This window comes from Pantherophis guttatus, chromosome 8 (genome assembly GCF_059756535.1).
Source record: "Pantherophis guttatus breed Tessera chromosome 8, ASM5975653v1, whole genome shotgun sequence".
NCBI lineage: Eukaryota > Metazoa > Chordata > Lepidosauria > Squamata > Colubridae > Pantherophis > Pantherophis guttatus.
The window spans coordinates 14,246,473-14,263,665 of record NC_142070.1 but is presented as its reverse complement, the minus strand read 5'-3'; the positions used below and the strand labels follow the sequence as shown (position 1 = coordinate 14,263,665).

Sequence of the window (17,193 nt, the reverse complement as noted above, 5' to 3'; positions counted from 1 at the left end):
CTGTTTCTTCATTGCAGTGCAGTGCATCGCCCAGGGTCCACTTTGAAAGCGGGGTGATGGTGGTGATAATTTAACAACCGGTTCATGTGAACTGGTGCGAACCGGCTGAACCCCACCACTGTTTGGATGTATATCTTTTCATGTCAAGCTGAAATCCTAGCCACTTCATAGTCATTACTTCGTATATTATATATATGTGTGTGCGCGTGTGTGTCTGTGTATATATATGTATTAAATTTAATTAATTAATTGAATTTATTAAGTTTATTTGCTGCTGATCTCACCACAAGGATAGATAGATATTTATCAAATGTAATTGGTGGTTTTTTAAAACAACAACAACAACAAATTTAATCGCTACTTCTGAGCTCCTTGGAATTTTCTTGAGAGGCAGTCATTGATTCTTCCACGTGGCTATGATGGACACTCAGATCCCTCTCAGCTGACAGGTTAATTTCAACACTTTCGGATGACTGGTAACTATCCGGCTGGTCATTTTGATAATCTTTGGACTGGCGACTGTCATTCCGGCTATTTTCTTTACTCTCAGAGGATTGGCTGCTGTCACTTACATGGACTTTCCTCCCTGAGGGCGGCTTTTTATTATGCTGACTGTTCTTTTTCCTCAAAATCTCATGTCTGCGATGTTGCTTAGCTGCATAGCTTCTGTATATTCCAGTACTAACTTTAGCAGATTTTTTGCCTGCCTTTGGAACTTTTTTCTTCACAGTGGACAAAAAATGTCCTTGAGCTGCGAGGTGACCATTCTTTGGAATATGAGCAGCGTGTTGTATATTGCTATGAGATCCACGAGATAAAGACAGGGCAGCTTTCCCCCCGTGATATTCTGCCTCTGTGTTGGAAGATTCAATTGTATTTCTCTTCTTGAGTTCTGCAACAATTCCAGTGCCTACCTGGAAATGGATATTTTCTTTGTTATCGTTATCCATGTCTTGAAATGTAACACCAAATCTCTCTCGACTTTTCTTGTTCAATTCTGGATCGTTCAGCGTGACTCTATAATTTTTTTGGTTGATCTTTTCATGATTGGCAAGCTCTTTTCGAAAAGCTTTGGGGAAACCAACATCTCCTTTCGACTTTTCATTGGTGAAATCAACTTTAAGGGTAATTTTCTTGCTTTGTTCTTTTGCGTTAGGCTCTGATCTTCCATTTTCAGGAATTCTTGTAAGGAAAGTAGCTTCACCCTTCAGAGGTGGTTTGGCGATCACTTCAAATCTACCCACAAGACTGTTGAGCTTTCCATTCAATGTAACTTGATTTTTGTTTGTCGTATCTGGACTAACCTCTTGATTTATTAGCCTTCCTCTGACATCAACATTCCCATAATCCTTTTTATGTTTTCTGGAAGAGACAGCTACTTCCATATGCTTGTTGGACACGGAAGTAATTACATCTTCAGTTGTTCCATCTTTCTTATGTTCCTTGTTAACATTAGTTTCTTGCATACGGCTGATACTAATGATGTCGACGTTCGCTTCCACTTTTTCATGTGGCTTGCTAATTTTAGATGTATTCATTGGCCTATCCAATTTCCTAATGACAAGAGTGTCTTCATCTCCCTCTTTCTTGTACACTGTTGCATTGCTCATACTTTTTTCATGAGGTGCTTTAATTCCACTAGACTTTGAAACATTAATGTAATTGTTTCCGGTTCTTATGGGTTCAATTTTCTCCAGGAACTCGGTGGAAAGATTGCTTTGTACATCAAGATGACTAGCTAATTGGGAAGTTTCTCTGCCCTTTTTGCCCTTGTATAACAGATCGACAGAATTGCTTTCACCTTTGTCTGGCTGCTTCTTGGGAGCATCAGTTGACTCTTTCAGAAAGACCTTTGAGTAATCTTTCCTTTGAGGGGCCTTAGTTTTCTTAGGCACGGAAATGTTTATTTCTGGAGAGATTATGACATCGTTTTCTTTTACTCCAATTTTGATATCGCTATGTTTTAATGGCTTGTTATTGTTGGCTACCCCAGAATGATTATCTTTCTCTTTCACTAGGACTGGGTAGTCTTTATCTTCCTCGTGGTCCTTATTACCAATAGTGACAGCATGATGGAAGTCAACTGGATCAGGGAAATGATGCCCGCTTCCTTCTATTTCACCAGTCATATATCCAGTAGAAAATTCATTCCTTCTTTTATCTTCAAAAAATTCTACAGGACGCTGGTCCAAATCCCACTTTCTAATGTTCCCATGATGTCCAATCAAATCCTGATTGTTTTCAGGAGTTCTTTCCAGACTGTTATTTTCTATTTCAGTTAAATACTTTTGCTTGTCATTTGTCACTTGTTCAATTTCAGTATGATTGTCAACCAGATCTCTGGATTCCGGCACAGGATCAAGAATAGGATTGGAAATATGCACATTGTCTTCCTTCTAAGTTGGATTTCCCCAAAAAGTAAAAAAATAAATAAATTAAAAACTGGTTATTTTGGCAAGAGAATACTATTATCTGGCTCATTGTTAACAGTGAACAAAGGCATTATTAATCATTAAGGCTAAGATAAGCAGAGGTGGTATTCAGCCGGTTATGACCGGTTCTGGAGAACTGATAGTGGAAATTTTGAGTAGTTTGGAGAACCGGCAAATACCACCTCTGACTGGCCCCACCCTCATCTATTTGCTGCCTCCCGAGTCCCAACTGATTGAGTCCCAGCAGATCGTCTGGATCTTCTTTTGTTGCCCTGCACACAGAGCTGGAAAGCAGGTTAGTGGGGTGGGGTGGAAATGGAGATTTTACAGTATCCTTCCCCTGGAGTGGGGTGGAAATGGAGATTTTGCAGTATCCTTCCCCTGCCACACCCACCAAGCCAAGCCAAGCCACACCCACCAAGCCACACGCACAGAACCAGTAGTAAAAAAATTTGAATCTCATCACTGAAGATAAGGTCTAAGGAACAGAGTGGTGAAATTACTATCTCTAGTTATTTCCAGGGAAATAGTTCAACTTGGATTTTTAAAAAACAAAACAAATAAATAAATACTCTAAATGGCAATATCATTGCCAGGGTATGATGTTTCTGTGTTTCTTTCCTTTTGGTGTCCAAATACTCTAATAGTAATTGTTTTGATCGAGAACTTAACTCTAGAACCCTCCAGTCTTCAAACTTTTCAGGGCTACTGTATGGTGAATTAAAAGCTGCTCGTTTTATTTCTTGCACTTTTGTTTTCTCCTCTAAGCTTGCTAATTGCCTATGTAGATAAGAATAGTTGTAGACCAGTTTCTTTTGTTGGAAAGAGAAAACGATGGTTTAGAGAGGTGAATCTCTGATCTGCAGGCTACATATGGATTCTGACAGTTCCCCGTCCAGTCTGCCAAAATCTGATCGGCTGCTGTCCTGCTCTCCTTATAACCAGGAAATCAGGAACTTGATCAGGAGGTGTGATGGTTTGTGAAAATCACCTTGGGAGACGTGGCAAAGAGATGCTGCCTGGTGAATGGTTAGATAAGAGGTAGCATAGCCCACAACTGCATAGTGGGCAGAACAAGAGGTCCAGGAGAGACCCTTTCTAAGTTCTCAGACTGTAAAGGTAATGGTGGGGAATTGTAACAGAACCGAATAACACAGTTGGAAGGGACCTTGAAGGTCTTCTCGTCTACCCTCCTGCTCAGGCATACCATTTCAGACCAATGTTTGTCCAATCTCTTCTTTAAAAGTTCCAGTGCTGGAGCACTCACAATTTCTGGAGGCAAGTTGTTCCAGGGCTGTCTTAATGCATGGGCCTGATGGGCACTTGCCTATGGGCCTCACAAGCATAGGGGCCCCATACTAATCTGTGTATGTTAACCCTTCAATGCACCTTGTGTCATATAAATACAGCAACATATTTATTATATTTTTACTGCATTTTAAAATTAATACTAACATGAAAATATGTTTAATTTTATCGACCATTTACATTTTTATTCCTGTGTGTAGTTGTCGTAGGGGCACTGCTTTGCCCTGGGCCCATAATGCTGTTAAGATGGCCCTGAATTGTTCCACTGATTAATTGTTCTAACTGTCAGGAAATTTCTCCTTAGTTCTAGGTTGCTTCTCTCCTTGATTAGTTTCCACCCATTGCTTCTTGTCCTGCCCTCTTGTGCTTTGGAGAATAGCTTGACTCCCTCTTCTTGGTGGCAGCCCCTGAGATATTGGAACACAGCTATCATGTCACCCCTAGTCCTTCTTTTCATTAAACTAGACATACCCAGTTCCTGCAACCGTTCTTCATATGTTTTAGCCTCCAGTCCCCTAATCATCTTTGCTGCTCTTCTCTGCACTCTTTCTAGAGTCTTAACTTCTTTTTTACATTGTGACGACCGAAACTGGATGCAGTATTCCAAGTGTGGCCTTACCAAGGCATTATAAAGTGGTACTAACACTTCACATGATCTTGTTTCTACCCCTGTGTTAATGCAGCCTAGGACTGCGTTGGCTTGGCTTTTTTGGCTGCTGCAGCACAGAGCTGGCTTATATTTGTACTTACAAGCATTTGTACTTAAGAAGCCTTGGTGGAGCAGCGGACTAAAGCGCTGTTAAATAGCACTTAGCTGCCAGTTGCCTGCAATTACTGCGAGTTCAAATCTCACCAGGCTCAAGGTTGACTCAGCCTTCCATCCTTCCGAGGTAGGTATAATGAGGACCCGGTTTGTGGGGGCAATAAGCTGACTTTGTATAAAAAAAGGACCCCGCTTAGGGGGGCCCGAAAGCCCTACTAAGCAGGTATATACAAAAGTATGAAGGCTATTGCTTAACGCATTGTAAGACGCCCTGAGTCTCCAGAGAAGGGCGGCATATAAATCGAACCAATAAATAAATAAATAAATAAACTTACAGATCAGTGGTGGGATCCAAACATTTTTACTACTGGTTCTGTGGGCGTGGCTTGGTGAGCGTGGCAGGGGAAGGATACTGTAAAATCTCCATTCCCTCCCCACTCCTGGGGGAAGGTTCCTGCAAAATCCCCATTTCCTCCCGATCAGATGGGACTCGGGAGGCAGAGAATAGATGGGGGCGGGGCCAGTCAGAGGTGGTATTTACCGGTTCTCTGAACTACTCAAAATTTCCGCTACCGGTTCTCCAGAACTGGTGAGAACCTGCTGAATACCACCTCCGTTACAGATTTGCAAAATTCTGTTAATGAAAGTTTGCAATAAAGTAGAATTAAGTCATCTAGTTATGTTTCCAGTGTGGTCGGTCTGGGAAGGCTGACATCTGACTGAAAATTCCCTTGGCAACATCTCTTTGCCCAGTTGACCCCGTCCCCCAAGGCCATTCCCACACACCATTATAGCAATGGATAATGGCTCCTTTCCATCCCTGACTCCCAAGCTCCCCACAGACTTTTTAAAAAAAATCCTGAATGCAACATGGGGATGTGGTAGCAGTGGGAAGCACTGGTTGGGAAGTGTAGGAATTTAGCATCCACCCCTCTCCTAGAAAAATGAAATATTGTAGGAAATATTAAAAGGGCAGAATATTTTCCCCAAAAGGGACGCAGAAACTCAGTGCCCCCACCTTTGTCAATGGGCCATTAAGGCCTGGGCCAGTCTATTCTACATAACAAAGATCTACCTCCTTCAGGCAGAGCCTTAATAGGAATCCCAAAGCCTTTTCATTACATCATCACCCAGCAAGAGTCAACCAAGCTTGGGACTCAGGACAGCCTACAGAGTTGCCCCTGCATGGCCCCATGGAAGTCTGACAACCAATCGGAATACAAGCTCAAATTCAAAAGTCCAGAGAGGGTATAAAACTCAGGCACTCTCAGCATCTCTTCCTTTTTTTTCTCTTCACCTAAGATCTTCAAGGCGTGTGATCCTGTCTACCATTAAAAACCATCTTTCCAAGCAATCTCCATGTTTCCAGTGTCTTTCTTCCCCATTTGGGACTGAACCCAGATGGACATTTCTTCCAACAGAAGAAAGAACATTACCTATCCTTATTAAATAAGATACCCCCCCCCCCTTTTTTTTTGTTGGGATCAATTTTAAAATATTTTCCCTGCAAGACTTTACACTTTAGAAACAACTATTGCTACCTTGCCGGTCAAACCTGCTTTACAGATAGTAGATGTAGCATCTACAGCACATAGAAATTCTTGAATGAAATTATACAGCCTTGGCATATGTGCGATGATAAAAATGGAGTTAAAGAAAAAAAAATGCACAAATAAAAACATTATTTTACCTTAATCTGTGTTTGATTGTTTGGCTTTGAAGAGGAATACATATAATTGAATATGTAAAACCCATGCTTGGAATGACGACTTTTGACTGTTATCTGTGGACAAGAGAAATCAAGTGTTAGAAGCAGTTTTTTGAGCTTTTAAGAATAGAAGAGGTCAACTTATACCCTACGTTACTTTTGATTTGAAAGCATCAAGTCACTTTCCTGAACTTTGATTTCTATTTATTTCAGCCATGGGCAGGAGGAAAAATAAAACAGAAACCAAAGTTGCATTATCAACAGTATTGGTGATGATCATAGATAAACACATTCAAGTTTCCACTCTAAGATCGTAGTTTGTATCAATTTTTTACAGATTTAACTTTTCTCTGATTTTCTGGAAATTATTAGTACCACTAGAGGGCAGACTTAATCTTTTTTCCCATCCAGACTTGATTTTGTTGTTATAGAAATATGTAAAATAGATTTCCTAGTGTGAGCACCAAAACAATGTTTTTAAATGCTGTAAATCTCAGGGGTTTCTCAAATCTGTTAAGATTTTAGTGAACTCAATGAAAATAATCTCAGATTTTAGGAAAGAACATTACTGCTGTTTTTTTTTATTATAACCTCATTGTTTCATTAAAATAAATGAATTTTTAAAAATCCAAGAAACTTGCAAATAAATACAGAATGCATTATTAGAACCACTTGAAATACTTGAAATGAATTTTGAACTCTTCAACATTCCAGCGGCCAAAGTAGCAGAATTGCTTCTTTATTGGAGAAGACCTGGCCTCACTTAAAAATCTATTCTCATTGAGATAACTCAGAAGAGATAGAAACATGACTCCATCTTGACGTGGTGGTGTGATGGTTAGAATGCAGTATTGCCGACTGCCAGCAATAGACTGCAATTCTGCCAACTGCCAGCAGTTCAATTCTAACCAGTCAAAGTTGATTCAGCCTTCCATCTTTCTGAGGTCGGTAAAATGAAGACCCAAATTGTTGGGGCCAATATGCTGACTCTGTAAACCGCTTAGAGAGGGCTTTAAATCAATGTGAAGCAGTATATAAGTCTAAGTGCTATTACTATTGCTATTGACATGGAATTGTTTGATTCAATTAACAAATGCCTTGAGTTGAATTAGCTTTTAGTGAACTGAGATTCAGAAAGTAGGACATTTCATATTGTGGAAATGCATATTTAATAAATCTTGAAATGTATATTTTTCTCTCTCTTCTTTGCTTGCACAGACTTGTAAAGATTTGTACAAGTTGTACAGAATGTACAGCAGCGCCTCTGAAAGCTAATTATGATTCTGTCCTGAGGTCATGGCTGCTGCAGTATCTCTGTGGTTGTTCATCCATATGACCTACTGCAAGGATGCTGCAGTGCCCCCCCATCTCCCACCCCCATCCCCCACACTGGATTCCCACAGGCATTAGACCTGCTTTCCATTCCACTGGGCTCCACATCTTCCTCTTCAATTATCTTTCCTAGATGTCTGGGAAAGGGGAAAGCTGGCAGAGACCCTACGTAGGGAAAAGGAGGTTCAAGAACTATGGGGACCCCAAGGGGCAGAAAGTGAAGCAAGGGGTATCTCAGAGGTTGTGGGAGGCATTGGGAAGCCCAGAGCAGGTGGATGTGGGCCTCCCCCTGCCTCCCTGACCCTGAGGAACCCTGTGTTCCATTGAACAACCCAGCATGGTCATTTAACAACCGCATCAACCGCATCAGGAAGAGCAGGGAGTGAAGGGCATTAAGTGAGGCCATCTCACTTAGCCATCACCTCTTGTGACTGTAATGGGCAGGCTACAGTGGTGTTATTTAGCCGGTTTGGACCGGTTCGGGCGAACTGGTTCTTAAATTGCTGCATGGCCCCTCCACTCCCCGGCCCTTCCAGGAGTCCCCACGTGCCCCATTTTGGCCCCCTACTAGGCCCAAAACAGGGCACGGGGGTGCGGCCTCCCCTCAGCCCATTTTTGCTCCCAAGAAGCTGCAGGAAGGCCTACTAGGACCAAAACGGGGCGTGGGGGGTGCGGCCCAGTCCCCTGTGGCCCATTTATGCTCCCAGGAAGCTACAGGGAGACCTACTAGGCCCAAAACAGGGTGTGGGGGGTGCCCCCCCACAACCCATTTTTGCTCCAGGGGGGTGCAGGAGGCCGAGTGCTGCCTGTCACACCACCTGGCCACGCCCACCATAGCCACACCCACCCAGCCAGTCATTAGGGCAGAGAACCCGTTGTTAAATTATTTGAATCCTACCACTGGCAGGATCGATTACGGTTTTAAGTCACGGATTTCTTTATTAGCAAGAAATAGGTGGAAACTATATTTTTGTCACAGCGATTGTTAAACTTACCTGATGTTCCCCAACACATTTCTGCTTTCCTTTTCTGTAATGGGTGTGAAGCTCCTGGAAGAAAATGGAGGAGACCGAGAATGACAAAATCATTCATCACCAAAGTTAATAATTTCATGTCTTGTGCTCAAGGTAAGGTGCACAAATTTTGGAGGGGCTGAGATAATATGCTACAAAAGTTGGTTGTAACCAGGAGAAAGAATTGGACGGAGTCAGAATAAAAATGGAATTTGATTGAATTTCAGTGTAAATGAAGAAAGCTTCAATTCTATACTTTTTTATAATTACAATTTTTAAAAATAATTATAATTACAAATAATTCCCTCAACACTGTCAAACTAGTTACTAAGTCTGCATTACTATTAATCTTCTCATTGTTCCTATCACCCATCTCCTGCCACTTATGACTGTATGGCTGTAACCTTGCTGCTGGTATCCTTAAGATTTATATTGACTGTTTCCCTATGACTATCATTAAGTGTTGTACCTTATGATTCTTGACGAATGTATCTTTTCTTTTATGTACACTGAGAGCATATGCCCCAAGACAAATTCCTTGTGTGTCCAATCACACTTAGTGTTGTGGCCCACCAGCGGCCTGCGCGGATCGTGGCTGATCCCGACAACGAGGAGGCTGGTGTGGTGTCGCGCTAGCAGCCTGCACAGCCGGCGCTCACGTCGGACAGCGAGGAGGCTGAAGAGAATGTGGTGCCAGCCAGGGCCTTCAGAAGAGGCTTCTTCAAGTGGAGAGAGCGAAGTGGAGGAGACTCTCCTCAATGCTCAAGCACGCAGGGCTCCCAAAAGGCAGGAGTGGCTACTCAGGAGGATGGTGGTGTTATTAGCCATCAAACCTCAAAAATACACTTTTCACAAAAGTTTTCCACAATTTTGGCCACTATTGTACCTATATGCAAGATTCTGGGTATTTACCCTTCTTGCCCTAATCATTGCACAAATATTATTCCAGCCTTGTATCAGCCTTGATGTCTTTCAGATATATTACATTACAGCTGAACTATTGACTCTGTTAATGAATGGACACTTACAGTGGAAGAGTTACCATAGATGGACACAGGAATCTTAGCGTAATACATATAACTGTTTGGAGGACAGAGCTAAAGAAACCTACTGCATATAAACCATACAAACTCTTCAGAAGTATGCTTACGACTGCAACTTAAAATTACCAATACTTACTGACTGTGCCCAAGCGAGGCTGCAGAAGCAAAAATACAGCAGGACAGCCTTCATGTTAAGAATTCTCTAAGGATAAAGCAGAACAACACAATACAGTTTACTGTTTCATTTTAGTCAGCTAGCTAGCTCCAGGATGTTTTTATTTATATGTTTAAGTATCATTAGCATGCCATTTCTTCTTTTGATAAACTGGTTCAGTAAGGTAAGTGGAATCCACATGTAAAGAATAGAATAGAGTAGAGTAGAGTAGAGTAGAGTAGAGTAGAGTAGAGTAGAGTAGAGTAGAGTAGAGTAGAGTAGAGTAGAATAGAATAGAATAGAATAGAATAGAATAGAAATTCAACATGTATTCATTGATTTGTTACATCTTTGATTGCCCTTTTCTGCATTTGTAGGTCCTTCCAACTTTTAACCTGTGCGTGGTGAGGTAAGTGAAGAAGTCATGGCTATCTGAAGGGTATCTGATAAGGATATTTTCCATAACTAAGTGGGGATTTGACACACACATCCCTGCCTCCAATTACTGGGTTTACAACAGCGTACTAAGCCATAGTTCTTCATATGGACATAATTGTTCCACATCGGAAAAATTGCTGTGAACTATATGATTGAGTTATGGTTTGTTTTATGTCAGATAGCATCCTATCTGATGTAGATTGAAAGTAAGATTTCTTACTCCATGAGTTGAGTTCAGATGATCAGTATCTTTCAATTTATATTGTTTTTATTGTTTCCTAGTACGATTTGATAGCTTATTAGTAACCTTGACTATCACTAAGTGTTGTATCTTTTTATTCTTGATGAATGTATTTTATTCTCCTTATATACACTGAGAGCATATGCACCAAGAAAAATTCCTTGTGAGTCCAATCACACTTGGCCAATAAAGAATTCTATTCTATTCTATTCTATTCTATTCTATTCTATTCTATTCTATTCTATTCTATTCTATTCTATTCTATTCTATTCGATTCGATTCGATTCGATTCGATTCTATTCGATTCGATTCGATTCGATTCGATTCGATTCGATTCAATGTTTTGGCTACCTACATAGGTAGGCACACACAAAATTGCATAAGGTATATAACTCATAAATATTTGACAGAAATATTTGTCTACTTTGGGATCAAGCAGTCTGATATCTTCTAAAACCCATTGAATTTCAGTATCCATCCATGATGTCAGCCAGCATAGCTAACAGGGGGAGTTATAATCCAAAATGTCAAGGACATAAAATGGTCTTCCCCTGCTTCAGATTATTTAAATTCACAAAATTGCCTAATTGCAATTGTATAGTTGCAATAACAAATAATAAAAGTGCATAACTGCCCCCTTTCATAAGAGAGAGAGAGAGAGGGAGGGAGGGAGGGAGGGAGGGAGGGAGGGAGGGAGAGAGAGAGAGAGAGAGAGAGAATTATGATTTTATGTCTTCTACACCTCCCAGATTTGCTCTATGCATGGGATGGGCAGTTTCTAAATGTGATAAACAAACAAACAAACAAATAAACATATAAAATACCCACTTGAATTACTTGATTGAGTTGGGTGACTATAGAAATTGAATGAATGAATGAATAAATAAATAATAAAATAGATAAATACATAAATAATATTGCAGAATTGTTGAAGAAGGAAATTATTCAGACTACAATCCTAAACATACTAATTTCGTAGTGAGGATTACTCACACTAGTTCTTTTTAATATGCCTGTTAAGGATTGTGTTCCTAATCTCATAAAACTTGCGCACATTAAACTGCATCCACTAACAGTTAGTTTGAACATATCTTAGTAATATGTTAACAACATTTTAAGTTAATAAAAATCTAATATATCACAAACCCTCCAATATAAATCATACCAACAATAAAATAAATAAATACTTAATCAATACTAATACTAGCAGTTAGATTCATTATGCCAGCAGATAGTTCAAAATATCTTTTCCCAAACTCCAGATACAACAATTAACGAATACAACAAATGATTTATGAAATGCTGATAGATGTTTATTGACCTTTATATAATACTATAAAGAGTAACATATTTGCCCAGATTCTATTTATCCTTCTATTTATCCTTCTAATTAACCTATTCACAACATACTCCTTATGCTTTGGAGTTCAAATCCCTTCATTTTTAATAAACACAATTAATATCGGCTTGGACTTGGTGATAATTATAGTCCAAGGCATGGTTGTGTTTAAGAGGAAGGTTATGATCCAAACAGTGACCTGGGTTTGTTTTAAAGGTAATTCAGCTCCTTCTAGCAAAATACCCATTTAACCAATCTGAGTAATTCAATCAGCTTAATGCCTAGTTCAAGTTCCTTTTAAACAGCATTCAAGATAGTCATACAGACGATTTGTGCTTAGCCTAATCAGAGGGGAAGGAAGATTTTTGTAGGACAGAAGAAACAAAGGGGTTACCTCCTCTCTTTCTGAAGACCAGATACCTCCAGCAGTTGTCTGCAGTCCTTCACACACCTTGTTGAAGTTTAAATTATAACAGCCATGCTCAATCTGGCTACTTTTAGGACTTGCCCACAGATAACTGGGGGAGGGTCAATTTTTAACCTAAAAATGGTTTTGTGGTGGAAGACAACCACCTAATGTTCCAGCTAGTTGAATAAACAAAAGGTTGTTTATAAATATCTATTGTACAGCTTAAGAGGCTTTATTGTAAGTATGGCAGTCAGGGTAGAATTTAATATCATGGCAGGTAAGGTAAAGGTAAGGGTTCCCCTCGCACATATGTGCTAGTCATTCCCAACTCTAGGGGACGGTGCTCATCTCCATTTCAAAAGCCGAAGAGCCAGCTCTGTCCGAAGACGTCTTGTCCTTTCACATTCCTTGATCTAAGTGGTTTATTTATTTTAAGTTTAATAATAATTAATCAGAAAAGCTGGGATACTGCAAAACAGAATGCCAGCTTCAAGTCTCATGATTTTATTTAGCTGTTTGGGGACATGGTAGTTATTTTACTAATGTTCATGATTTTTAAAAAGTAACATTGGTTGAAAGGTAAAGGCAAAGGTTCCCCTCTCACATATGTGCTAGTCATTCCTGACTCTAGGGGGTGGTGCTCATCTCCGTTTCATAGCCAAGGAGCCAGCACTATTCGAAGATGTCTCTGTGGTCATGTGGCTGGCATGACTAAACGCTAAAGGCCCACGGAACGCTGTTACCTTCCCACCAAAAGTGGTCCCTATTTTTCTACTTGCATTTTTTTACGTGCTTTCAAATTGCTAGGTTGGCAAAAGCTGGGACAAGTAATGGGAACTCACCCCATTGTGCGGCACTAGGGATTCAAACTGCTGAACTGCTGACCTTCTGATCGACAAGCTCAGCATCTTAGCCACTGAGCCACCGCGTCCCTTGGCAGAGCTATGTTTAAAAGAGCAGAGAGGGATGCCAGTAAAAAAGGTAAGCCTGTATCATGACTTTAAACCAGTCATCTTCCCTCACCTCAAAGGTGTTGTTGTTATGGGAGGAAAAGGAGGAGGAAGGAATGTTAAGTAGGTTTGCTGTCGCGCGCAAAGCGCAAGTGCGAAGAGAACCGGTGGTAACACCGGTAGGAACCCACCAGTGGCATCGGCGCAATGCGAACTGGTAGTAAGTAGAACCCACCCCTGGTATGTATGTATGTATATTCATATATATGTATGTATGTATGTTTGTACATCTTCCACTTACAACAGTTCGGGACCGCCTACTACCACCAATAGCCTCCCACTAGCCGGTACGCTCTCATAGAGAGGGGCTCCTCCGGGTGCCGTCAGCCAAACAATGTCGACTGGCGGCCCCTAGGGGGAGAGCCTTCTCTGTGGGGGCACCTACTATCTGGAATGAGCTCCCCCCGGAGATACGGAGGATCCCGGATCTGCGCACCTTCCGCCGCGCTCTCAAAACCTTTTTATTCCACCAGGCGGGCCTGGCCTAATCTTTTCCCTTTTTCTTTTTAATATGAATATGTTTTTAAATGATTGGGGTGTTTTAAATCTGTCTGGGCCAAATTGTTTAATTCGGTTTTATTCTGTTTTTAAATTTTGTATTTATGTATTTTATCGTTTGGCTGTTCACCGCCCTGAGTCCTTCGGGAGTAGGGCGGTATATAAATCAAATAAAGATAAAGATAAAGAAAGATCAAGTTCATTTAGTGACTATTCAAAGTTACAACGGCACTGAAAAAAGTGACTTATGACCATTTTTCACACTTAAGACCTTTGTGGCATCCTCCTGATCATGTGATCAAAATTCAGGTGCTTGGCACCTGTCTCATACTTATGACCATTGCTGTGTCCCAAAGTCATCCTTTTGCAACTTTTTGACAAGCAAAGTCAGTAGAGATGCCAGATTCACTTAACAACCAGGTTACCAACTTAACAACTGCAGTGATTCACTTAACAACTGTGGCAAGAAAGTGGGGCATAACATAAAATGGGGCAAAACTCGCTTAACAAATGTTTCATTTAACAACAGAAATGTTGGGTTCAATTGTGGTCCTATGTTGAGGACTGTATGTATGTATGTATGTATGTATGTATGTATGTATGTATGTATGTATGTATGTATTGGTCTGATAGATGTAATTAAACTGAATATGTCAGAACTGTTATAACATGTTTTCTCAACCTTGGCAACTGGCTGGGGAATTCTGGGAGTTGAAGTCCACACATCTTAAAGTTGCCAAGGATGAGAAACTCTTGAGTTATAAGGATGTGTTTTGACTTCCAAGGAAGGCTTTTTTCCCCCCCTTCGTGCTTGTGTTACTAACCATACAAAAATAGCTATTGTGGAAACTTTTAGACACTAATTGGTCTGCAGTAGTCTCTTTTGTCAGATGCACACGGATCAGACAGAGTTGAAATGAGATAATGGAGGCCATTGGGTAAAAGAAATGACAACTCACTGGGTGAAAAGAAGAAAAATATTGTTTAAAATAAAAATGGAACATTGGTAAATGAGGGGTGAGATGCCTTTTATTGTGAAAGTACCATCCATCATCTCAGACTTTATGAAATACTGGCAGTTTCTTTTTTTAATGTTAAGTGGTTCTGTAGCCGTACTTTCACTGAAGGATTTACCGGCATATTGTTTTTTAGCAGCAGAAAGAATTCCCTCAGCTATTACTAAGAAATATAAGACGGTGACCAAATGTTAGATGAAAAATGTTCAGATCCATTGTTATTCAGGCATAACTATAGGTACATATACTCACATATATTCATTCCTAATATTTTTAGGAGGGAGAAACTGCAAACCATCTCAGTGTCAGGGATGCTTTGCGAGTTGACACTGAGCTGGATTGATTAATTTCTGTCAGGAGCTCCTACATCAGGGGTGTCAAACGCAAGGCCCAAGGGCTGGATGTGGCCTGTGGGATTGTTAGATCTGGTCCGCAGGGCTGTCCTGGAAATATGAAGGACCAGCCCGCGGTGCTTCAGCCAGCGAAAATGGAGCTTGGGTGGGCTGCATGCGGCCCTCCCGAGCTCCATTTTCACTGGCAGAGGGTTGCAGGAGACCCTCGCAGCTGAAAACGGAGCTCGGGAACCCGTTTCCGCTGGCAGTGCGCTCGGGCCACCACAGGAGCCCCCGACACGAACATCGAGCAGGCCCCACCCACCCTGGCCACGCGCACCCCAGCCCACAAAGTCAAACACAGCCCTGATGCGGCCCTCAGTGAAATTGAGTTCGACACCCATGTCCTAGGTCAAACACATAGAAACTTTTGCAGCCTAAATTCCAATAATCGGATCGTTTTGGGGTAGGTGGGTGAGATTAAAAAATGTAAAGCATATGGACCTTTCCAGCTAAGGTGTCCTGGGTCTGAAACCAGATTGAACAAGGGAAGGATCAACTAAAACAAATCCACAAGCAGGGAAGAAAGTACCTTATTAAAAAAAAAATAAAGTATTCTTGTTCTTGTTCTTACTCTTCATGTTCTTGTACATGTATTTGTTTTGAGTTTATAACCAAAGCTTTCTAGGTCAGGGGTCTCCAACCTTGACAACTTTAAGACTGGTGGACTTCAACTCCCAGAATTCCTCAGCCAGCTTTGCTGGAATTCTGGGAGTTGAAGTCCACAAGTGCTTAGATCTAGCCCGTGGGGCCACCCTGGAAACAGTGAAGGACTGGCCCACGGTGCCTCTGTCAGCGAAAACGGAGGGTTGCAGGAGACCGGTGCAGCTGAAAACGGAGCTTGCGTGGGCCGCGTGTAGCCCTCCCGAGCTCTGTTTTCTCCTGCAGAGGGTTGCAGGAGGCCGTCACAGCTGAAAACGGAGTTCGGAATCCTGTTTTAGCTGGCAGAGCGCTCAGGCCACCACATGCGCACCCGACACAAGTGACAAGTTGGTGACACCTACCCTGGCCATGCCCACTCCAACCCCCCCCCCCCCGAGGTCAAACACAACCCCAATGAAATCGAGTTTGACATCCATGATTAAGACTAAGAGCTACTCTCGAGATATTTGACTGCTATTCTTAGTCATATTGATTCCATCTGTGCTTGAGGAATTAGAAGCTGCAGCTGTCACTTCTTCCATTGAACTCTGCTGTTTCGCCAGATCTCTGTTCTTCCACTGCTAGCATTGCCTGCTAATTATGATCTAATTTAGGCTACCTCGTTCTATATAAAAAAATGCTTCGGATCTAATCCAATATGTTTCTTCCACAGAAGCCTTGGTGCTGACCCCAAAGCACTTGTTGCTAAATTGTTATTTTAAATGAGACAGACAGAAAGGCCAAAACACTAGAAAAAGCATTCATTATATTAATTATAATAATCATATATAGGTAGTCCTCGCCTTACAACAGTTTGCTTAGTGACTGTTCGAAGTTATAACGGCACTGAAAAAAGTGACTTATTATCATTTTTCACATTTATGACCATTGCAACATCCCCATGGTCACATGATTTACATTCGGATGCTTGACAACCAACTCACATTTGTGACGGTTTCAGTGTCCTGGGGTCAGCCCCTTTTGCAAACTTGTGACAAGCAAAGTCCATGGAAAAACCAGATTCACTTAACAACCATGTTGCTAATTTAACAACTGTAGTGATTCACTTAAACCAATGTGGCAAGAAAACTTGTAAAATGAGGCAAAGCTCATTTAGCACATTTTTCACTTAGCAACATAAATTTTGGGCTCAATTGTGGTCATAAGTTGAGGACTACATGTACATTGTGATCTATGGTAAAAAAATATTCCTGAGAATACAAAGGTGGGCCAATATTCTGAATGATGAGTGAAGTCTAGTAACTTCTTCTGTTTCTTGGTTATGCCTATAGCTCTGGGGTGAAATCCAGCAGGTTCTGACAGGTTCTGGAGAACCAGTAGCGGAAATTTTGAGCAGTTTGGAGAACTGGCAAATACCACCTCTGGCTGGTCCCAGAGTGGGGTGGGAATTTTGCCATATCCTTTCCCCAGTAGTGGGGAGGGAATGGGGATTTT

The 17,193-nt window shown here is 41.2% G+C and overlaps 1 protein-coding gene across 1 annotated transcript; it reads right to left on the bottom strand.

The window, feature by feature from the left end:
* Positions 1 to 241: 241 nt before the first annotated feature.
* MEPE (matrix extracellular phosphoglycoprotein) lies at positions 242 to 12,246 on the bottom strand. The gene is made up of 5 exons (XM_034440530.3): positions 12,166 to 12,246; positions 9,736 to 9,801; positions 8,539 to 8,592; positions 6,194 to 6,286; positions 242 to 2,396 (listed from the first exon to the last, which is right to left on the bottom strand). Exons 2-5 carry the CDS (start codon positions 9,787 to 9,789, stop codon positions 351 to 353), a joined length of 2,247 nt encoding a protein of 748 aa, XP_034296421.2. The 5' UTR covers positions 9,790 to 9,801; positions 12,166 to 12,246; the 3' UTR covers positions 242 to 350.
* Positions 12,247 to 17,193: the final 4,947 nt, after the last annotated feature.